The sequence below is a fragment of the Pseudophryne corroboree genome, chromosome 2, assembly GCF_028390025.1.
Source record: "Pseudophryne corroboree isolate aPseCor3 chromosome 2, aPseCor3.hap2, whole genome shotgun sequence".
In the NCBI taxonomy this organism is placed as follows: domain Eukaryota; kingdom Metazoa; phylum Chordata; class Amphibia; order Anura; family Myobatrachidae; genus Pseudophryne; species Pseudophryne corroboree.
The window spans coordinates 400,146,996-400,172,300 of NC_086445.1; the positions used below are offsets into that span (position 1 = coordinate 400,146,996).

A 25,305-nucleotide genomic window follows, 5' to 3' on the forward strand; every position below is an offset into this window, starting at 1 on the left:
GGTTTGTTTTGAATATCCATGAGTCTGTCCCTGAGTGCCACTGCATGCTAGGAAATGCCGTATATATATATATATATATTGAACAACAATAGATGCGGGGGCGCCCAGGTGACACTAAGAACTGCACTTCCAAAGCACGTGATCATAAAATATTATTTAAACGATATTTTTTTTTAAGAAATTTAATTTAACTAAAATTGACACGCCTCTAAAATCGAGTGGCTGCAACCTTAAGCAGTATAATATGTGCTTGGAAAGCACACATATAGTGAAATTTAAGTGAAAGTAGAGAAAAGGGCGCCTTCTAGTGTCTAGGTAAATTGTATACAGTATATACCCAGTGTGAATAGGAAATGAACACTACTTATCTGGAGTGTAAATTTTCCTTCGGTCGTGAGACCGATAATGGAACATAAAAGAGATAAAGGAAATATACACTGGCGTGCGCAGCACATTTTATTAGGGGGTGCACCGTCGGAGGGGTGTGTCTAGCACCGCCTTTTGGGCGTGTCTAGCACCATCTATTGCTGATCAACGCATATAAAATATCCACCTTTGTACCAATCCTAATAAAGCAGATACATTGTCAGATGTTGCGGTGTGCACCAAATAAACACCCCTGATGGCACTCACTGCAATTACAGTGCTCCTACTCAGCCTGGTCTGGCTCCCCCTCTCTTTCCCCTGCAAGCTGCAACAGCTTACTTACAAGTCAGTCACTCACTGACAATGACAGTCGCAGACTAGTATTGCCGCTGCTGGAAAAATGAGTGTCGTGTCAATGTTGCTGCCGACTGCCTGCCAGTATTGAATTTGTCTTCCTAAGAGGAATGCTGGCTGCATGCTGCTCCTCATCAGTGGCTGGCGTTGGCACAGCATAGAAAGAGGGAGGTGTGTATGTGGTGGGTGTGACGGGTGGGCATGCGAGCAGCATGACGTAATAACGTTATATCACACTGTTTTTGTACATGGAGGTGGAGCTGGGAATTTGAAAGCCGGCACCCTTGATTTACCCAGGCGTCCAGTCGGTAATGAGGTCCTGACAGGGTGCAGCGCAGAGGGGACAGTAATCAGCCTGCTCGGCGATCGCTGCATCAGGCATGTGAGATCGGGGTGCCAGACATTAGGGGGTGCCCGTGCGCACCAGGCACCCCCCCTGCGCACACCTATGGAAATATAACATAGCGCAGAGGTTCCCAAACTGTGTGCCGTGGCTCCCTGGGGTGCCTTGGGACACTTGCAGGGGTGCCCTGGGTTGGTGGTCCAGGACCAATTTAAATTATTCATGGTCAATATAATAGGCAAAACCAGTGCTGGTGGCTGCCAGTCATAAAATATGTGGCCAAACAGAAGCAAATCTTGTACCTCACAACACAACTAACCCTAAGGATGACATATAACGCGATCTACTTAATGTAATATTTATTTCTAAATTTCTCAATAAGAAATTTTGCCCTAGGGGTGCCGTGAAAAAAATTCTGATATTCTAGGGCGTCGTGATTCAAAAAAGTTTGGAAATCACTGACATAGCGCATACCGTTTTCATACAATTATCATACCATTGTTCAGCACAAAACCAGTTGTATATAAAAAACCTTACAAGGATAGGCAGATCCCATAATTTAAAATCCACAGCCAGGGATAATTAAAAGGTTTTTCACAAATTTTAATACAACACATAAAAACTAATGGTAGAAATGCAAGCATACAGGATATAAAATTCAATTGAGCTTATCTGTCCATATAGGAAAACAGGTACATCGAGCTTTTCATAAATATCCCTAGAAATGGTAACAATGCAAACGTACAAGAAATATACAATTAAAGGCTTATCTGTCCATGAGAGGTTCAGGTACAGCAGTGCCAACGCGTTTCGTCAATGGTTAGACTTTATCATGATAATTTACCTAGACACTAGAAGGCGCCCTTTTCTCTACTTTCACACATACAAATATATATTATTATTATTTTTTTAAATAATGATAATAATATTTATTTTTTTTATTATTATTATTATTATTATTATTATTATTATTGGACCAGATCTCAAAACCTTTGTACTTCTGATCTAAATAATATACAGGGAATTAGTCGAGTTTAATCATGTCTCCGCAACAGAATGCCAGGTTAAGAGGGGAGGCTGGTGGTCTCTACCAAAGGAGAGGCAGAATGACAGACCGCTTGTGTCTGTGAATTGATTGATGCATATAGAAGTGTCATTCGTGCCACAATAGTTCATATAACTAACATGTCAGCTTTTCGACCTGTATCAAGCTTCATTCTGAAGAGGCAGAAGGGACATTAATTGCTTGTACTGAAGTGGGTGTGTAACACTTCCCTGTTTTTGCAGAGTTGCAATAGAATGTTAGAGAACACTCAGCACATCAGCAGTGATCTATAATGATGCCTAATGGCAGTCCCCTATTTTGCAGAGCTATTCATGGCTGCAATATTTTTCTTTTTCATTGCATACAACTCATATAAACAGATTGCATCTTCAAGATTCATGCTTACAAAATTGTGTATTACAAGAAATGTTTCACCCCCTGATGTAAAGTAAAAATTATATCTGCGGTCACTTTGACGTTTTAGGGCCACTATTTGTATATATTGTACACAATACTACCAGAGGCAAATGCAGGATTTCCTGAGTGGGGTTTCAATTGCTTGTATAGTGAAGCCTATTTAACGAGAATATTGCCAGTACATGTACAGCCACAAGATTTCTTTTGTTAAATTCACATCAGGGAATCATTTTCTCCCAAAATGTATTTGCACCTATACAGTAATTGATGATCAGAAGTGGGTGATTTATGAGCAAAGGGATTCCCGATTTGTGTGCAAAGGGATTTCTGGCACCAGAAATCCTCTCCGAGTGTGCACCTGTGTCACTGGGTACAAACTGATGCAATGTTTACCCAAATGATGTTGGCCCGAATGGCCGACATATCGTTACCTGGGTATACACTGAGCAAAGTAATGCAGGTAGAAGCAACATATTGCTCTTTCCTTCATTACACATGCTGTGGTCGCTAGTGTTATAGCTAGGTTTGATGTGCAGTACATCAAACCTAGTGGCATTGCTAGGGACCGCGGGCACCCGCAATTTGCGGGTACACACCGAGCGATCTGGACATTATGTTGGTCCGAACCATACAAAACCAGCAAATTGGCTGACATCGCACCAGTGTGTACCCAGCTTTAGAGGACATAAGCTCTGACACGTGTATTCAAAGACTACTGTATATAACTTTGAAACATCCGTTTGCTTTATTTCACATATGATGGAAAAAAACAAAGACAAAATGATCAATTGCTATAACACTGCTGGAACAGGTTTACAAATGGTGGCGCTTTATTTTCTTCTTCCTGTAGAAACTTAAATAGGTAATTTATAAAACAGAAATAAAAATAAATGGAATGAAAAGCATAGAAACTTCTCTCCATGATCAAGGTTTCCTTATGATGCCCGATCTGCCACTCTCTCTGAGGCAATTATGGGCCTAATTCAGACCTGATCGCAGCAGCAACATTTTTCCCAGTATTTACTCTGCACAGAAACAAAATACCCCACCAAAATCTAACTCTCTCTGTTATATCTGCCCCAACTGCAGCGCACATAGGGGGTCATTCAGATCTGATGACTGCTGTGCGTTTTCGCACAGCGGCCGAACAGATCAGAACTGTGCATGCATATGCACCGCTATGCGCAGGCACGTCGGACAGCTTCAACGGGCATCGGCGTTCAGCGACGGGATGGTACGAAGGATCCATTTGCACAGGCATTCGCAAGGTGATTGACAGGAAGAGGCCGTTTGTGGGTGGCAACTGACAGTTTTCAGGGAGTGTCCGGAAAAACGCAGGCGGGATCAAGCATTTTCAGGGAGGGTGTCCGACGTCCGCTCCGGCCCCGATCAGCAGGATTCAGTCGCACTGGAAGAGTAAGTCCTGGGCTGCGCAGAGACTGCTCAGCTCAGTTACACATGCTATCGCACACTTGCACAGCTAAATTATGTAGACGGCGACTATCTGATCGCAGGGCAGCAAAATACGCAGCCCAGTGATCATATCTGAATTAGGCCCATGGTTTGCCCATTAGAGAAAGATTTTGCTGCTGCGATCAGGTCTGAATTAGGCCCTATGTGTGGAGGAAACGGGGCCACGTTGCAACATGTTGGAAAGTATGGTAATGCCTCAATAGGATGCATGGCCATTACCTTTACAGCAAGTAAAAGATTAATGTGGGCTGACCACTTTATAGGTATAGGTACTCAAGCTTGGACTTCAAATTAAATAATTAGCTCGACCTGTGGATTTTTTTAAATGGGTGAGTGAGTAATGAATACACCTGCTAGGTGACCTGGAAAAGGTTAACAGTTGGGGGTCCTGAGGACAGAGTTTTAGATACTGTAATAAAAAATGCTCCTTGCAGCCTGTATCGGAGGTTTGTGATCTGAACAATGTTGTGGGTATTGGGGGGAGGGAGGGGTTGTGGGCCTGAAAACCCCAATAATTGCATTATGACGCCTGTGAACTTGCATTTAAAATCAAAGCATTATCTGTTGCTAAAAGAAAATATATTTAAAAAAAAAAAAAAGTAAAAAAAAATCCCTGAAGCCCAGAAGGCAGCTGCTTCTCATATGTATTCAAAAACCCTATAGCACAAGGGATACACTCGGTGCTTGTCTAGTTTTGAAAAATCATTTGGGATTTTGTGCAACACCCAGGCACTGCATGTTAACAAAAGGGGGCAAAAAGGGTGTCCTTCTCCACCTAAGGGTTGTCTAGCTGAACACATGGGCATATCTAGTGCCACCCAGTGTTGTGACCAGCTACAATGAGGGTGACGTATAGTACTATGCAAAGCATGATGTCAGAGGTGGTTTGTGTGTGGTGCATACCACCAGAGGCTGTATAGGTACAGTAGGGGCTGAAGAGAAGTTAGCAACATTGTATTGAATTAGCAGTGCCGTAACTAGGCATTTTAGTGCTGTGTGCAAGAAACGACATTGGCGCCCCTCCCCCCCCCCCCCCCATGTAAGATAGGGGCAGTGAGCGCCTTAGGCGCGCGTAAAATATATAGGGGCGTGGCTTAATGGGGAAGGGGCGTGGCCACAAAATAATAGCAATTCATACTACGGTGCACAGTAGTCTCCATTATTCAAATTACGCTGCACAGTAGCGCCACTACACCAGGTAGAGCCCCTTTTATACATTACAACATACAGCGTCCCCCTTTTTACACATTACAGCAAACAGTCCCCCTTTTTACACATTACGGCAGACAGCGTCCCCCTTTTTACACATTACGGCAGACAGCGTCCCCCTTTTTACACATTACGGCAGACAGCGTCCCCTTTTTACACAGTACGGCAGACAGCGTCCCCATTTTTACACAGTACGGCAGACAGCGTCCCCCTTTTTACACATTACGGCAGATGGTGTCCCCCTTTATACACATTGCAGCAGCCAGCGTCCCCCTTTATACACATTGCAGCAGCCAGCGTCCCCCTTTTTACACATTGCGACAGTCAGTCCCCCTTTTTACACATTGCGGCAGCCAGGCCCCCTTTTTACATATTACGGCAGACGGTGTATCCTTTTTACACATTGCGGCAGCCAGTCCCCCTTTTTACACATTACGGCAGCCAGTCCCCCTTTTTACACATTGCGGCAGCCAGTCCCCCTTTTTACACATTGCGGCAGCCAGTCCCCCTTTTTACACATTGCGGCAGCCAGTCCCCCTTTTTACACATTGCGGCAGCCAGGCCCCCTTTTTACACATTGCGGCAGCCAGTCCCCCTTTTTACACATTGCGGCAGCCAGTCCCCCTTTTTACACATTGCGGCAGCCAGGCCCCCTTTTTACACATTGCGGCAGCCAGGCCCCCTTTTTACATATTACGGCAGACGGTGTCCCCCTTTTTACACATTGCGGCAGCCAGTCCCCCTTTTTACACATTATGGCAGACGGTGTCCCCGAGAGAGAGAGAGAGAGAGAGAGAGAGAGAGAGAGAGAGAGAGATATACTTACCATCTCCCCGCTGACAGGCTCCTCGTGCTGGCATCTCCCTTGGTGCAGGCATCGGACAAGGAGGAGGAGGGAGGGGGGACTGGAGCCGCAGCAGCGCTATGTCATTGGTAGTAAGCGCCGCTGCAGCTGTCCCCTCTCCCTCCATATTGGCTGCCTGGCGCTGCTGTGGATGCTGGGATGGAGGAACAGCATCCCAGCATCCACAGCAGCGCCGGGCAGCCAATACGAAAGGAGAGGGGACAGCTGCAGCGGCGCTTACTACCAATGAAATAGCGCTGCTGCGGCTCCAGTCCCCCTCTTTCCTCCTCCTTCTCCGCTGCCCGGCGCTGCTCTCTCATCCACAGCGCGGCGGCGGCGCACACAGCAGAGGCGGCATGTAATGAGTCAATTTGACTCATTACATGCCGCTGGCCGCGCGCCCTCAGGGCAACTGCGCTGTGTGCCAGGCCCACCTGGCACACACGTAGTTACGGCCCTGTGAATTAGTCACACATGAGATCCGGCAGTTCCAGAAGCACTGTGGGGACCTGGGAGGCTAGCCTAACTTCCCATGAGGTTTCCAGACATTCTGGGAGAACTGACAAATATGTAACACATTACATAGTATGTCAGAGCAGCCCACAGGGAAGAATACTGCGGTAAATCTGCAAACACCAAGAAGCCTAAGTAATAAAACCACAACAAAGGCAATGTTTCCTTTTATTCCAAAGCAGTTATTATTACAGACTTGAGAAGAATGATCTCACTTTGCCGTCAGTTATAGACCCTTCATGCTATGTACAGGCTGAAATCAACCTTGGTTATGTAATATATGCAAGGAAAGTATACGGAACGGAGAGCACACTGACAGGAAGCCGAGGGATAATACTTACAGTGCATCCGGAAAGTATTCACAGCGCTTCACGTTTTCCACATTTTGTTATGTTACAGCCTTATTCCAAAATGGAATAAATTCATTTTTTCCCTCAAAATTCTACACACAATACCCCATAATAACAATGTAAAAAAGTGGAGTACCTGGCGTTGCCCGGGATTTTAAGAATGTCTGTTTACAAAAATTAATTTAAATATTAAACATACAGTCAGTGCCGGCGCTACACGCATCATCAAGGTCTGCAATGCAGGGAGGCGCTGTGCAGGATAGGCGCTCTCCATGCATTACAGACCTTGCTGATGTGCACTATTGCTGCCCTTTGCTGCTGCGCCTGTCACTCTGTGTGACAGGCAGCGGCGCCGTCAGAAAGGAGAGCCGCTCCCCCTCCCTGCCTCCTTACCACTGCCCTGCATGTTGCTGCCGGCTGCCGCAGCCTTTGCCTGTCACTGTATGACAGGCAGCGGCGCCGGCAGCATGAAGAACAGCTCCCCCTCTGCCTCCTCCTTGCCGGAAGCGACAGCAGTCAGAGGGAGATGCCGCCGACTGCAGAGCCGGAGTTAGGGGAACCTATGCGGGAATCACACACAGCGCAGCCATGGGCTGCAGAAAGCACTATAAGCCTGGCAGCCGGAAGACATGTAGAGAAGCTCCCTCCACATTCCTCCTGGAGCTCAGCCGACCGCAGTTAGCAGGAGTATGACCACCACCTGCTCCCAGGAAGGCACCCTGATACAGCAGCACCTTGGAAACAGACACTACTGCTTTTTACTATAAAGAATCAGTTAAAGCCAACTACAGGTAAGCCTACCTGCCCTGGACATTTAACTATATTAACTGTCTATGGGGGTCATTCCGAGTTGATCGCACCAAGCAACTTTTTACTGCTGGTGCGATCAACTAATCTCCGTCTATGGGAAAGTGTATTTTAGCATAGCAGGGCTACGTTCACTTGTGCAGCCCTGCTATGCTAAAATTTCACTCAAAACAAGACCAACCCTGGACATACTTACCCTGTGCGACGGATCCAGCGATGAAGGTCCCGTCTGTGACGTCAGACATTCGCCCTCCGTTCTCCTAGACACACCTGCGTTTCTCTTACCACTCCCCGAAAACCGCTGGAAACGGTGAGTATCTGCCCCGGAAGCCTTCCGCCTGTCCATCTTCTTGCGATCGTCGCTGCGATCACATTTGTCAGTGGCAGCGGCGTTGCCCAGCGACGATCGTCGCCAGGCAACGACGTGCGTGTGCAGCGCGACCACCGCGCATGTGCATTTCCGACCCATTTGCCCCATAGGGAAGAACTGCTGCGTGCGAACGGGTCGGAATGACCCCCCGTATACTTATTCAGTTGTATACTAAACAAGGAAGACTATGGTGCCATTTATCAATGATCGCATTTGCAATGCGATCTGGGGGTGATATTAGCACCCAGGATCGCATTACGAATGTGATCACATCGGTTGAATGTATCACCCGGCACAGGCATGGACAGGAGCCCATACCTGTGATGTGCTGAATACACTTCTAGGGCTTCTGCACAGTCTGCCTTACCGTCAAGCACAGGGGCCATTTCCGGCAGAGGGTGCCTGGGGAACCCTGCCGGACCTACATCTCGTGAAGTGTAGCTCATAGGCCCTAAAGCTGTGGACAGTATTGGTTTTAGGTGCAGGCTAGCTGTCTGCCTCCTGCTGGGCACCCTCTGCTGGCCGCTTCCCGCTACGGACTTCCGCCCACCTTCACGTTGGGCGGAAGTGAGGTATGAAGTGGCTGCAGAGATGGTCGGAAGGTGGGGGACCTACTGCCGCTGTCGGACCTGGTGAGTGAGGACACACACACGCACACTCTTTCTATAGAGAGACTCTACCTGGCGCAATGTGTGTAAGGGGCTCTACCTGGCGTAACATGCATAAAATGGGCTCTACCTGGCGTAACATGCATAAAAGGGGCTTTACATGGTGTACTTTGGTACTATACCGTGGTCATTCCATATGAAGCCACACCCCTATATTTTTGCTGCGCGCATCTGTCCCTTTAAAGCCTATGTGGGGGAAGGCGCAAATTAATTGTTTGCAGGAGGGCGCCGAACACCCTAGCACCGGCCCTGCACACAGTATAAATAACATTGTAGATAGCTGAATACCCATGTTTGCTACGGGATGAGGACGGTAAATTACAATGATAGTTGTTCGTTAATTTACGTTGGTTGGAGATCTAGTATATAGGCATATCTTGCTTCCCTGACGCAATTTGTGTAGTGGCCAGACCCATTTTTGGTCCCCCAAGGGGACTCTTCCCACTATACAACTATCAGTATATGGCTTCCTGCTGCCTCCTTTCCCCTCCTCACATCATGTCAGTAGCCCTGTGAAATTATCGATTTTTTTTACAGTTTCTTATATAGCGCAACACATTATGTATCTCCTGATATACTCTGTGCTGCTGAGGGACCGTGCTACTTCCACTATATAACTCTCAGTGTGTGGGTTTGTGCTACCTGCATTCCCCTCCTCACATCCTGTCACTGGCCCTGTCACATGCAGCCCTGTCATCACTGACATATCATGCATGTCCTGATATAGTCTGTGCTGCTGGCCCACCCCTAGGGGTGCTAGTGGTGTGTTACCCCCACAGTGTTTGTTCCCAGAATGTAAGTCATATGTGTAGCAAGTTTGGTGTAAATTGCTACAGGCCTTCCAGTGTTATGCTGTCTGCTGACATACTCTGTGCTGCTGTCCCACCTCTAGAGGTGCTAGGGGTGTCTGACCCCCACAGTGTTTGTTTCCAGAGTGAAAGTCATGTGTACAAAGTTTGTTGTAAATTGCTGCACGCATTCCACAGCTATGCTGTCTGCAGAAATACTCAGTGCTGCTGCCTCACCGCTAGGGGTGTCTTCCCCTCACAGTGTAAATTGCTCCAGCAATTCCGGAGTTATGCTGTCTCCTGATATACTCTGTGCTGCTGTCTCCCTCCCTTCCCCCAGGGGTGCTAGGGATTTCTAGTTGTTTTAGTTGCCTCCGCTGTGTTTTAATACGCTCGTATGTAAAATTTCACGATCTTTGCTTGTAAACTGTGGATTTGTAGAGAAAGCCAGAAGGACAAATTTTCGCTTTTATATAGTAGATTAAAAAATAAAAAGAAATCACATGTACAGAAGTATTCACAGCCTTTGCCATGAATCTCAAATTGAGCTCAGGTGCATCCTGTTTCCACAGCTTAATTGGAGTCCACCGGTGGTAAATTCAGTTGACTGGACATGATTTGGAAAGGCACACTCCAGTCTATATAAAGGTTCCACACTTGACAGTGCATGTCTGAGCACAAACTAAGCATGAAGTCAAAGGATTTATCTGTAGACCTCAGAGACAGGATTGTCTAGATGCACAAATATGGGGAAGGGTACAGAAAAATATCTGCTGCTTTGAAGGTCCCAATGAGCACAGTGGCCTCCATCATCCGTAGATGAAAGAAGTTCGGAACCACCAGGACTCTTCCTAGAGCTGGCCGGCCATCTAAACTGATCAATTGGGGGAGAAGGGCCCTAGTCAGGGAGGTGATCAAGAACCCGATGGTCACTCTGTCAGAGCAATAGCATTCCTCTGTGGAGAGAGGAGAACCTTCCAGAAGAACAACCATCTCTGCACCAATCCACCAATCAGGCCTATATGGTAGAGAGGCCAAACGGAAGCCACTCTTTAGTAGAAAAACACATGGCAGTCCATCTGGAGTTTGCCAAAATGCACCTGAAGGACTCTCAGACCATGAGAAACAAAATTCTCTAGTCTGATGAGACAAAGATTGAACTCTTTGGTGTGAATGTCAGGCGTCATGTTTGGAGGAAACCAGGCACCGCTCATCACCAGGCCAATACCATCCCTACAATGAAGCATGGTGGTGGCAACATCATGCTGTGGGGATGTGTTACAGTGGCAGGAACCCTGGGAGACTAGTTAGGATAGAGGGAAAGATGAATGCAGCAATGTATAGAGACATCCTGGATGAAAACCTGTTCCACAGCGCTCTTGACCTCAGACTGGGCTGACGGTTCATCTTTCAGCAGGACAACGACCCTTAGCACACAACCAAGATATCAAAGGAGTGGCTTCAGGACAACTCTGTGAATGTCCTTGAGTGGCCCAGCCAGAGCCCAGACTTGAATCCAATTGAACATCTCTGGAGAGATCTGAAAATGGCTGTGCACCGACGCTTCCAATTCAACCTGATGGAGCTTGAGAGGTGCTGCAAAGAGGAATGGGCGAAACTGCCCAAAGATAGGTGTGCCAAGCTTGTGGCATCATATTCAAAGACTTGAAACTGTAATGATGCTAAAGGTGCATCAACAAAGTATTGAGCAAAGGCTGTAAATACTTATATACATGTGATTTCTTAGGTTTTTTATTTTTTATATATTTGCAAAAATCTCAAAAACATTTTTTTCACATTGTCATTATGGGGCGTTGTGTGTAGAACTTTGACGGAAAAACGGAAATTTATTCCAGTTTGTAATAAGGCTGTAACATAACAAAATGTGGAAAAAGTGAAGCGCTGTGAATACTTTCTGGATGCACTGTATCTCCTTAACTCCGTACTACCCACTGTGGGCAGTTATTATTACCCACATAATAAACCAAAGACCAAGCAAATTAGAAACAGACTACAAAAAGCCCTGCCCTTGTGCCGCTTGTTTTCTGAGAGATGACATTTGCTGAATAGACGTGCAGGACAGGAGACAAGAAGCAGGTGACTTTGGTGCGCAGACATACCTGTGTGCCTGTAGTTATTTATTTCCATGTGTGCAGCGCAAAATATGCAAACAGTGTAACAACCACCTACAGTGCTGGCCAATCACCAATCAGAGAATGCCTGTAGTATGGCTGAATACAGACATATTATAGAGGTGGGAGAAGAGTTTATGTAATGGTGGCATACTTAAGTACAGTTTTTAAGGCACAGAGGCGACCCACGGGGCTAGCCTACCTTCCTGATAGTGCAAGAATCCTCCCAATATTTGAGGGGGCTATTCAATTGTTTCACCCCACGGCTACCACTAGGCAGAGGCGTCACTGGGTGTGGTGACACCAGGTGCGCACCCGTGATCTCCTAAGGGGGCGTGGTCTTACACTTAGGGGTGTGGCTTCGCGGGATCCCGGAATAGTCACTCCGGGGGCGTGCCCAGCATCTCCGAAGATGCTGGGCTTGCCCCAGAGACAGTCTCTGAGCGCTGTTGACTCCTCTTCTATGACAGAAGCCGGGTGCTGTAGGAGACTCTAACTGCAGCACCTGGCTCCTGTCACTGCGGAGGAGCTCACATTCACCCTTCAGGTGTCACACCCGGGTGTGGGACGCACCCCCCGCACCCGCCTTGTGACGCCGCTGCCACTAGGTGGCACAAAATGGAGCAATTGTATTGTTGCTCTGTTTAGACGCTCGGTAGCCGCGGGGATTACATTTCTTTACACAGCCTCCTGAGGTGCGAAGAAAAATGTGCTGTAAGTCGGCACTTTTGGCATCTGAACAGGAGTTTGGATGCCCAATGCAGGACCTGAAACGGGTTTTGCGGTTTTACGCAGCTAAACCCTGTTTGGGCGCAACACGCATGTGCGTCCATACAACAACTGAATTGTTTGGGCATCTAAACAGACCCGTTTAGACGGGATAATTAGACCCCTAAAACAACTGAATTCTCACAGACATTCCTGGAAAGTATAACAAACAAAGAGGAAGGGGGGTGCAAATCCCCACCCCCAAATTCCCTTCCGCACACTGAAAATTACCTGTAACCATCCCTGAATCTATCTGGTAATAAAATTCAGAGAATTCGTCTCAAATGTTTGCAAACACATGTTTAGCTGCTGGCCACTTCACGGCTTCTCTGATACAGCAGTCCTAACTACTTGATAGCAGTGCCCACATTGGGCCATGTAATTTGTCACAGTATGCCTCATAATAAAGGCCATTACTAAAACAGTTCCAGACTGAGAGCTAACTTACCAGGGAGCCACCCCCAGGATCTCCCATTGGCACTACAAGGAACAGCATGCCTTCCAAATGCTGCTCCCATTCAATGCCTCATGCACACAAGCAGACAAACAATTTGGAAGCTGCTCTCCTGGAAAGTATGTAACTATGATTTGAACAAAGGGCAAAAACTTGTATCATTCCGTAAACAGTGGGTTATCATGTCTGGTTGCTATACATGTCTAAACTTTACTTGTGTCATGCAAGTATTTATTCTGCATTTATAATCACAAGTTCTATATTTAAAATGCAGCCTTTTAGGCAAACAGGTGTTTGAAGAACAGGGTTTAAACTGATCCTGTATGTCAGGGATGGGGAATCTTTGGCCCTCAAGCTGTTGTGGAACTACACATACCAGCATGCCCTGCAACAGTTTTAGCATGGTCAAATAGCAAAACTGTAGCAAGGCATGCTGGTACGTGTAGTTCAACAACAGCTGGAGGGCCAAAGGTTCCCCATCTCTGCTGTAAGTGAATGTTTTCATTTTCTGCTTCTTTTGTTTGTTAACGTTAAAATCTATCATGTAGTAATAAATTACTACTCAGCCATATGTTAGTACACTGGACCTGATTTTGCATTTACTTATGTGAATATGCACCATATGAAAATCAGTATCACAACTGAATTAATTAGAATTAATAAGCTCCACCAGTGGTTCTTTTCAAATGTATCAGCCAATAATGAACACACCTGTGCACCAACCAGGAGATCTGTAAAATATACACTGTTAGGGGTCCCTAAGGCTGGGGCCACACTTAGCTGCTTGGCCGGAAGGAGTCTGCACAAGGACTCCTATCCCGCCGCCCACACATATATAAAATAAAACAAACAAACAAACATCTGTTAAGTTTCATGGGTCAAAGCCATTTTCCCTTCATTCCTGTATGGTCTATGGCCACGATAAGTATAATAAAAATTTTCCTTAAGTTTGAGAAGAATTCACAGTTTAATATGGAACATCAATTTTATAGGTAAACACATCCAACATAGAAGACACTTACCTAAATATCTGGGGTAGAAATAGTCCTATATTAAAAAAAAAAAAAGGTTTTAGATGTTGGTATATTTTTTTACAGGATATATTTTAATATGTACAGTTATAGGATCTATTATTATTATCCTTTATTTATATGGCGCCACAAGGGTTCCACAGCGCCCAATTACAGAGTACATATGCACATAATCAAAACAGGAAAACAGTGACTTACAGTTGAAGATAATATAGGATAAGTACAGGGTAACTAAGCATAACTACACCAGTAAACGACAGAGATAAGTTCCAAAGGTGGACAAAAAACGGCGGGATTTTGGCAGTTGAGGATTATTATCCGGAATTGATACAAAATGGACTTTTCCCACACCGCCCCAAGAATTGATTTCCATCATAAAATATTTAGCTCCTCACAACGATTGTAGGTGGTGTAATGGTTAGTATTACCACCTCACAGCACTGATGGGTATGATTACCAGTGCGTGGGTTTACTCCGGGATCTCTAGTTTCCTGTTACAATCCAAAAATATGATTGGCTTCCAACAAAACAAAAAAAACAACAACCCCAGTGGGTGCGTGTACATGGGCAGACTAGATATGCCAAGTGGTTCTTATCTGCCATCAAATTCTAAGGGTGTGTACACACGGTGAGATCCTTGCTATGCCCGATTTTCACTTGCGATTTCCCTTGAACTCCCTGGAGCCCAGATAGCACAGATTTTGACTAACTTTTCTTGAGATATGGACTATGTGTGCTTACGATTTTGGCTTATGTGAGATTTTGGCTTATGTGAGATGTCCTTGACATGTGAGATGAACTAGATAGTACACCGATCTAGCAAGGATTGACTTGCCTGCACAGTCTATCTTTTCTTGCGATGCCGACCTGGCGGGGCCGCGCATCGGGATCGCAAGGTGACTTTCACCTTGCGATCTGCACTAACTTTTCTTGCGATTTTGACTATATAGTCAAAATCGAAAGAAAATATCTCACCGTGTGTACACACCCTAAGTTTCTATGTTTAATACTTAGTGATCAGTCTGCATGTATGACATTTTTTTACCTTACAGAAGCAATGACTTGGATGGGTTATTGTCCAGAACCTTTATCAGTCACACAAAGGGTGGCATTCAATTGATTATCATGCCCGATCTCCTGTCTAAAGTGACGGGAGATTGCGGGTTGCGATATTCAATTGTATGTAGTTTTTGCGCTGATCGTGCTCATAGAAGTCAGGTTTAGCCGCATAAAGCAGCTAAACCTAACCAAAATGCTGGGCGTGATCACAAAAAGTGTAGTTTGGGTGCCCTTTGCACACATTTCAACTCGCGCGGGGTGGGGGCAATGAGAGCTGGAACATGCAGACGCTGATGGCCATCGCACTGGAGCAGATCTACAGTTAAACAGCTCTATTTGTGTGCCATCTAGTCATTGAATTCCTCAGATTATGTAGGTCTCAAACATGTACCTAATTGTAACCTATTTATGGTGGTATTTGGATAAAATATGAAGTTAGATTAACAATCATGCATGTTAAGATGGTATGGTAGTGCACAAATGAGGAATGGTTCTAATTATCACTTATTTATATGGCAACACAAAAAAAAAAGAAAGTGTCCATGACACTGTTTAGGCAAAACAGTAGAACAGACTAATAAAAAATATATACAAAGAGACAGCACAGGGAAAACCATTAAGATCGCTATACAGCTGAATGACCGGGAGTAACAAGGGTTCCGGTATGAATGGTCGACCATGTTATGGTCGACAGTCATTAGGTCGACCACTATTGGTCAACATTGGCATGGTCGACATAGACAAATGGTCGACACATGAAAATGGTCGACATGAGTTTTTTTGGTGTCGTTTTCTGCGTAAAGTGACAGGGAACCCCAATTAGTGTACCGCTTCGCTCGCCATGCTTCGGGCAAGGTGCCTCGCTGCGCTCGGCACAGATTACTGTTCCCAATCGTAGTCCACGTGGATCATAAAGTATGGAAAAGTTCCCCAAAAGGTTTTTTTTTTAAACTCATGTCGACATTTCCATGTGTCGACCATTCTCATGTGTTGACCATGTGTCCATGTCGACCATGTCAATGTCGACCAATAGTGGTCGACCTAATGACTGTCGACCATCCAAACGGATACCAGTAACAAGAGCAGTCAGTGAAGAAGGAGGAGGAGGCGTATGAGAAGTATGGGAAGGAGAATTATGAGGAGGAGGAGGAGGAGGAGGAGCAGGAGCAGCAGGATGATGATGATGATGATGATGATGATGATGGATGACGACGACGACTGAAAACAAGATTTGGGGATTAAATATTTTTAAAACAAAATTTGGTTACATACAATATTGTAATTTAGTTCTAGAGGCTATGGTACAGATTTTGTGGATGGGAACAGATTCAGTATTTATTTACAGTTTCTTATATAGCGCATCATGGGGGTCATTCCGAGTTGTTCGCTCTGTAAAAATCTTCGCATCGCAGCGATTTTCCGCTTAATGCGCAATGTCCGCACTGCGACTGCGCCAAGTAAATTTGCTATGCACTTAGGAATTTTACTCACGGCATTTTCATCGTTCTGGCGATCGTAATGTGATTGACAGGAAATGGGTGTTACTGGGCGGAAACAGGCCGTTTTATGGGCATGTGGGAAAAAACGCTACCGTTTCCGGAAAAAACGCAGGAGTGGCTGGAGAAACGGGGGAGTGTCTGGGTGAACGCTGGGTGTGTTTGTGACGTCAAACCAGGAACGACAAGCAGTGAAATGATCGCAGATGCCGAGTAAGTCTGAAGCTACTCAGAAACTGCTACGAGGTGTGTAATTGCAATATTGCGAATACATCGTTCGCAATTTTAAGATGCTAAGATTCACTCCCAGTAGGCGGCGGCTTAGCATGAGCAAATCTGCTAAAATTCACTTGCGAGCGAACAACTCGGAATGACCCCCCATATTCCGTTGCGCTTTACAAAGAAAGTATAACTAAAACCTCTGGTACCAAGCACTCCGAGGCTCCCTTGCATTCACGGTTCACTGTAGGAGCAGAAAAACAGAGCATAAACCAATGAATTCTCCAACTCTAATGAAAAGCACATTGTGGACAGTATTCTAGAATCAGAAAAGCTTGCCTGAACAGACACCACCAAATATATATCCTAATGATGACAGTCAAAAGGTAGTTTCTTTTCCAAAATGATAATAAAGAAAAATAAAAAAAAGGTTTAACCTAGGGGTGCTGTGAAAAATGTGCTAATACTCTAGTGCACAGTGATTCAGTTTGGGAACCACTGCTGTAAAGTCTTCAGTGAATGCATCGACAAATGGCAAGGTTTGTTTTTTCTACATCATTATCGTATATATCACACACAATCAGCAACTTAGGTGGTCATTCCGCGTTGTTCGCTCGCTAGCAGTTTTTAGCAGCCGTGCAAAAGCTATGCTGCCTCCCACTGGCAGTGTATTTTAGCTTAGCAGAAGTGTGAACGAAAAGATCGCAGAGCGGCTACAAAATAATTTTGTGCAGTTTCAGAGTAGCTTCAGACCTACTTCTACTACGCTTGCGATCACTTCACACTATTCAGTTCCTGTTTTGACGTCACGAACATGCCCTGCGTTTGCCCAGCCACGCCTGCGTTTTTCCTGACATGCCTGCGTTTTTTCGAACAACGGTCAGTTGACACCGAGAAACGCCCAATTCATGTCAATCACTCTGCGGCCAGTAGTGCGACTGAAAAGCTTTGCTAGACCTTGTGTGAAACTACATCGTTCGTTGTAATAGTGCGACGCGCATGCGCATTGCGCCGCATACGCATGTGCAGAAGTGCCAGTTTTTTGCCTGATCGCTGCGCAGCGAACGAAAGAAGCTAGCGATCAACTCGGAATGACCCCCTTAGTGCTTACGTGCTAATTGCTTATCATACACAGTGTATGGTGCCAATATATTCTGCAGCAATTTACAATTTTGTGCGTCAGTCCCTGTCCTGTATCACAGGTACACAAACATGGACATAAAACTGAAGCCACTTAAGACAACATCCAAGTAACCTAATAGTAATTCTTGGGTTATGTATTGAAATTGGAGCACTCACAGGATTCCAATGTGAACAAATAAATGTCTTCCAGATAGCACCATCAGTCACAACTGAATCACAACTGAATCTAGGGCTCCATACCTACAAGATTATAATGTGCCACCGTAAACATACTTCTCACTGCACTACGTATTGCTATCAAACCTCACATCTGTTGGCAGAGTGTTCTGTGCTATCTGGTGCAGTGACGTCAGTCCACACACTTAGGGACTTAAACAATAATGCAGGTTTATTTAGTGAACACAGGTGCTCAGATGTAACACTGATAGCGGTAATCAGGAGCCCATATATCACACAAGGTAACAGCATTAGATACGGTACGGAATAGGAAACAATGCGCTGGCTAAACAATGCTGAAATAATGTTTTTTTCCCCTCTCTCTAATTTCAGCATTGTTTAGCCAGCGCTTTGTTTCCTATTCCGTATTATACTTTTTTATACAGAGCTGCTTAAACTTCTATATACAGGCGCGGCAAACGTTTCTGTCTACCAACAGCATTAGATAGTTGTACTTCTCAGGAGATGTCTGTTGTGGTAAAGCATGGAGGACTGCACAGCTGTGCAGTCTGACTCCCACTGTAGAGAAGATGATGCATGCACTGGAACACGGTGAGTCTCTGTAGCAGAGATCTGCTCCCGGTCTCAGCTCTGCACACTTGTACACCAGGACACTGTATCTCAGTCTCTCTGTGTGTGTCACACTCTTCTCACTCTCTCTGAGATGGAGGAACAGGGACTACATCATATGACTCCGCCTCCGAGTGACTTCTGGCACTAGAGGTCTAACACTAGGGGATGCACCCAAAGACTAGTACACAGAAGGAGACAGGTACAGTACGCACCACATCCTAACACTCCCCCTCGCTCAAGACCTGTCTCCGGTCACAAGTTTAAAGAACATGACATTTTATCAAACAAAATCAATAAAGTCACTCCTGTAACTGAAAACATAATGTGAAGCAAAACAGGAAGAATAAATCAAAATTAACCATATTCTAGTCCACATTCCATCAGGAATGCAAGTAGCAAGTGTGATGACAGTTCTTTTGTCAACATGTCGGCAATATTTTCTTCACTTGCAACATATTCCACATTGACAGACTTGTTTTCCACTAACTCCCGAATGAAATTATGTCTTATAGCAATGTGCTTAGACCGTTCATTATGCTTTGTGCTACAAGAAAGATCAATTGCTCCCTTGTTATCACACTTTATGTTGATGATCTCACTGTGGTAAGGAAGACCTAATTCACATAAAGTCTCCCTTATCCAAAACGCTTCTTTTGAAGTTTCTGTGAGCGCCATGTACTCTGCCTCTGTTGTAGAAAGAGCAACTGTGGGTTGTTTTCTACTTGCCCAGCTTACGTCTGCACCTGCCAGTGCAAACAGGTATCCAGTATAAGAACGTCTATCATCCGCATCTGATCCCCAGTTGGCATCACAGAATACTTTTAAGCTGGTATCTGATGATCTTGTAACTTTCAGCTTTAGTGAAGTTGTACCTTTGAGGTACCTTAGTATTCTCTTTACTGCAATCCAGTGTTGTCTCCCAGGATTATTTGTGAATTGGCTTGCCTGACTAACTGCATGTGTGATGTCTGTACGTGTCCCAATGCTTGCATACATCAAACTACCAATGGCATTTTGATAAGGGATTTCTTGCATTTCCTCTCTCTCCCTTTTGCTACTTGGTGACATGGCCTTGGCCATCTTTGTACTTTTATCAATAGGAATACTTACTGGTTTTGCATCTGTCATTCCGTACTTGGAAATTATTACCTCAATGTATGTTTGTTGGTCAATTGTGACAGTTCCGTATTGCAAGTTTTGTACAATTCTCATACCTAATAGATGATTTGCAGGGCATAGATCTTTCAACTTGAATCTTTGTTTAAGCTGGTGCTTGAAACCAGTGATGTGATCTTCTTGACACGCCAAAAGTAAATCATCCACATAGACAGCTATGATGAACAACTTTTCTTTGACGGTTTTGTGGTACAGGCAGTGATCAGTCTCTGACCTAACAAAGTTCATTTCTAGTAACGCTGCATCCAACTTTACATACCAGCAACGACCACTTTGCTTGAGACCGTATAGTGACTTCTTTAAGAAACAAACTTTCCCAGTTTGTTATATATCCATATCATAATGTTCAGGTGGTTCCATATAAAAATTTCCTCAATCAATTTTCCATTTAGCAATGCGAAATCAAAGTCCAGTTGATTTAACAGATTATGTAGTGTTAACAGTTCTGTATCAATTGCTGACTTCCACTCTGTCCAATCACTGCTCGGCTTTGCTTCCTGTATGTTTTGAGGTTCACAGTAAGCTACGCTTGCATACTCCTCACTGTATTTCTTGGCTGGAATACCTTTGTTGCTCCATATGGAACTTCTGTTCTCTGACTTGTTGTCCGATTTGACGCTCTCAGATCCAGATACGCTTTCTGCAGCCTGTACATCCAATGATACATTTTCTTGTTGCTCCACTACTCCAGTTAGTGGTGCTGTCTTGTAGAATATCACATCTCTCGATGTAAGAAGACGTTTACCTGTAACATCCCAAAGTCTGTATCCTTTGCTTTCGTCGCAGTATCCAAGCATTATACATTCTATGTATTTTGGATCTAGCTTTCTGCTTTTCTCCTTTGGTATATGTGCAAAAGCTTTGCTCCTGAAGACACAAAGATGACTGATACTTGGCTTTTTCCTGGACCACGCCTCCAGTGGCGTTTTACCTTTGACCGCCACTGTAGGTGCACGATTCTTTAGGTATACTGCAGTAGATACTGCTTCTGCCCAAAATGTCTTTTCCAGGACAGCATCACTTAACATAGTCTGTGCTCTCTTAATAATTGTGAGGTTTGCCCGCTCGCTCACGCCATTCTGTGTCGGTGTGTAGGCAAAGGTTAGCTGATGCTTTATGCCATATTTTCTAAGGAACGTGACTAAGACTCTCCACCGTTGTCTGATCTCAGGATCTTTAGTTTCAAACCTGTCTGATTCTCCACTAAGTTTTTGTACTCCACAATTTTGTTGACCACTTCACTCTTCTCTTTAAAGAAAGTACACGAGTCATTCTTGTAGCGTCATCAATGAGAGTCATGAAATACCTGTAGCCACTGATTGATTCTTCCTCCATTGGACCACACACACACACACACACACACACACACCTGTGTGCACTAGAGTTAACAGTGTCTTTGCTCTATTAACTGTCTGTGGAAATGGGTTGCGAGTTTGCTTGCCTTTTATGCAACGCTCACACATGGGTCTTTCAGTGTTGCTCCTGGGATCCCTGTTACCATTCCATCCAGCAGTCTCTGGACGTTGTCATAACCCAGATGACCCAAGCGTTTGTGCCACAGCTCCATTGACTGTTTTTCCTCAGTAGCCATCATTGCAGTACACTCCTCAGTGTCCAGGACATATAGTTGGTTGCACCGGGTTGCTGATGCAATAACAGTCCCTCTTTTATTCTGCACCATACACTTGCCCTTCTGAAATTGGACTTTATAGCCTTTCTTCTCTAGGACGCTGATAGCAATGAGATTACTTCCTAAGTCAGGCACGTACAACACATCTTGGATAGCTGTAACAACTGTCTCACCTCCAATTCTTAAACGTACTGTGATTGTCCCAGCTTGTAATGCAGTAAGGGCCTTTTTTCCAATCCCTGTAACTGTAGTGGGAACTCAGTGTTAAAAGATTGAACTAATGCTTATTGCAACTGAAATGTCTAATGGCCCTGGAGTCCATGTACCACCAATCCTTCCTGTGACTGTCTGCTACATTCAATGCTGACTCACTTGGTTTGTCACGCTTCTTCTGCGCACTACTGGAATTTCTTATCTTGCAATCTGAAGCTTTATGTCCTATTTTGCAGGGACGTGCGGTGAGCTAAATAGCTCAGCAGGCACTGGCTAGTACCAGAGGCAAATTTACATGCAATATATGAGCCAAAGCATACATCTGGGCATTATAACAGGTGCAGCAGTATAAACTCCTGGAAATTTGGTGCGTTTTGATCAGAGATGTGTGGAAAAGTTAGCCAGGTGAGGCACTGCCTCACCTGCCATAGACTTTTTACTCTAGAGTTTTGGCTATAAAAATGATTAGAATAATGCAAAGAAGATATTTCAAACATACTCTTTGTATTTTTCATATACTTTATGCAGTCAAAACTCTGCCACGAACGTTAGTATGACAGGAAAGGCTCTGCCTCACCTGCCTCACCCCACTGCACGTCACTGCTATCTTGTGACATACAAGACACTTGAATTTGTGCTTTTTGGACTTTGTGCCCTTTGTGATCAAGGCAGAACCTCCAGCTATGGTCTCGACGGGAATACCTTCTTGGAGCTGCAGCAACTTGGCTCTTACAATCTCCGTTGTCAGTTTAGTGTCGTTGGACTCTAACGCAACCACCAAAAAATCGAATTCTTCCTCATCCACTTGTGCCCCCACAGTTGCCAACTGATGAACTAATGACAATAACTTATCAATATAATCATTCATGTCCTTGCAGGCACTCAGTTTCATTCCATAAAGCATGCATCTTAAACTTATCCTTCTCATTAGACCTTTGTCTTCATATGCATTTTTCAGGGCAGTCCACATGTCCTTAGCTGACACTTTCCCACTGACTATGGAATAGACATGCTGCTCCACAGCTAAACCTATCGTCCCGATGGCTCTGTCTATGTCATCTGGGTTTGGACTTGCTCCCGGGTCTATAGTAACCTTCCACAATTTTTTCCCGCTTAATCTGCATCTCCATGGCAAACTTCCAGCGTAGCATAGTTCTCTGAACCTTTCAGCTTAGCAAAGTTCATGCTGTGTCCTGTATTATACATCCTTTCTGCACTTGCATAAAATGTCACTTTAAAACTGTGTCACTGGGATTATTCGCCAGCACTCACGAGGTTAATCTTCAAGTACACGCGGGTCTGGGCGTGAGACTGGGCCCATAACCTGTTGGCAGAGTGTTCTGGGCTATCTGGTGCAGTGACATCAGTCCACACACTTAGTAACTTAAACAATAATGCAGGTTTATTTAGTGAACACAGGTGACTCAGAGCGGTAATCAAGAGCCAATATATCACACAAGGTAACACAGCATTAGATAGTGGTACTTATCAGGAGATGTCTGTGGTGGTAAAGCATAGAGGACTGCACAGCCGTGCAGTCTGACTCCCACTGTAGAGAAGATGATGCATGCACTGGAACACTGAGTCTCTGTAGCAGAGATCTGCTCCTGGTCTCAGCTCTGCACACTTGTACACCAGGACTCAGTCTCTCTGTGTGTGTCACACTCTTCTCACTCTCTCTGAGATGGAGGAACAGGAACTACATCATATGACTCCGCCTCCGAGTTACTCCTGGCACTAGAGGTCTAACAATAGGGGATGCACCCATAGACTAGTACACAGAAGGAGACAGGTACAGAGTGCACCACATACTTACAACAACAACATAATAATAAAAAATAATATTATCATCATCAACAATATTATACATAGCTTTTACTTGGCAATAAACAAAAACATTGTGTTAAAAAGGAACAATGGTGTCATTTGCAGTCTGATAAAATTGGTTAGCTATACACTTACACAATTGTTCTCATCAAGTTAATTATTACTACCGATAATCACTTATCAAAAAGAAAAATATGCAGTCACGTATTTATATATTATGCACAGTCTCGACACAGTGAAACTCCGTTAAGGGTAATGTCAACTTAAATTTCACGTTTAAACATAGTACGAAGAGCTTTTGTACAGCAATTGTCCTAAACGATGGCTGTGAAGAAAATCACGATTGTACTGGCCTTCTGTTTCTCCAGCACTCGTATAAGCTGTCCTTTGTCAGATTTCTTTTACAATGGATGCAAATAAATAAGTGGAAGCTACAGCTTGCATAGCAGCTATCCCGACTGACAGCACAGATCTTTTCTCGCCTTCTATTTAAGCCTTAGCCCAACCTTAAGCAATATAATTGAGAGCTGCAGAGTCGCAGTGAAAACATCTGTGGGACGTAAACCGAGCGGTTAGTATCAATATCTCAAAGGCCCAATTAGTGCCCCAAGCAAGTAACAGCCAATAACGGAGCTGTCCAAGACCAATAAGTGAATGACAGGCCCTGTATATAAGCCATGACTGATGCATTGTTTGTGAACAGAAATGAGTAGTGTGCAAGAAGCAGCTTAGGAAAGCTACATTTTGTGCAGCTGTTAATAAGCAATGCACAGTAGATTAGAAAATAAGTAGAAAGAAAGTGTCAGTGCCATGATATGGGCCAACATATGATTATAATGTAATTCCTGGAGTGAAATCCGTTTATATTATTACCCAGTGTAATAGCCAAGCGATTGCCAGGCGGCTCAGTCCTGCCACTGCATAACGTTCTAAAAACACGTTGCGCTTTAGACCTTGTGTAATGTATATGCTACAGTAGGTCAGCACAAGCAATATTGACCAGAACATCAAATGCACAAAATAGAAATTACATTAGGCACAACATTAATTAGCTACTATAAATCAATAGCATTGTACAGGCTCTGAAATCTACAGTGTCTAGGAACAGCAACATAGGGCAGGACAGAGCTCTGCTAGGACATACGCAGGAGTGTTGCCTGTCACTCTGGGTCTGGCACAGGTCAAAAAAGGCCTATTTCAGAAATATTGCTAAAGCTGTGATGATTCAATGGGGTCGATTCAATTCAGCAACAGTTGAATAGCGCCGGGAATTAGCTCCCGACGCTATTCAATACAGCGACTAGTTACCCTCAATTGTCGGGAATAAACCGACAAAAGAGCTGCCACGCGGCCGGCGCAAGGCTGATTCTATGAGGAATCAGTATTGCCGCGGGTAGTTAAGTCGGAGAATGCTCGTTCTCCCGACAAAACAACCTAAGTCCGCGAGAATGGGTATTCTCCGACTTAACTTTAGCTGAATTGAATAGCGTTGGGAGCTAATTCCCGGCGCTATTTAACTGTTGCTGAATTGAATCGATCCCAATGGTACTAAAAATAAAAATAAGTAATCAGTAGCAATCCTGTGCTGTAAAAAAAAAAACACCATCACAGTGAGAAATGCAACAAATACTGGAAGCGGTCATCATAATCATATTTTACTCTATGCAAGCTGGTGACCTACTGAAACTTAATAAACAGATTTATTTTAGGTATTTCTAATTGCAATAAGCAGACAGTAAGCAGAACAATTCACAAAAATGGTGAGTTTTGGACAATGGACAAGGTGCAGCACCTGTTCCAAAGCTACGTGTGCTACTAAAA

The 25,305-nt window shown here is 44.5% G+C and overlaps 1 protein-coding gene across 4 annotated transcripts in view; it reads right to left on the reverse strand.

Annotated features, from left to right (window-relative positions):
* The window catches only part of GAS6 (growth arrest specific 6), a 137,022-nt gene that overhangs the window by 98,645 nt on the left and 13,072 nt on the right, over window positions 1-25,305 (reverse strand). For all 4 annotated transcript variants that reach the window (XM_063953389.1, XM_063953386.1, XM_063953388.1 and 1 more), the window contains exon 4: window positions 13,924-13,948. In XM_063953389.1, coding sequence (XP_063809459.1) covers window positions 13,924-13,948 — 25 coding nt within the window. The remainder of the gene's footprint in view (window positions 1-13,923; window positions 13,949-25,305) is intronic.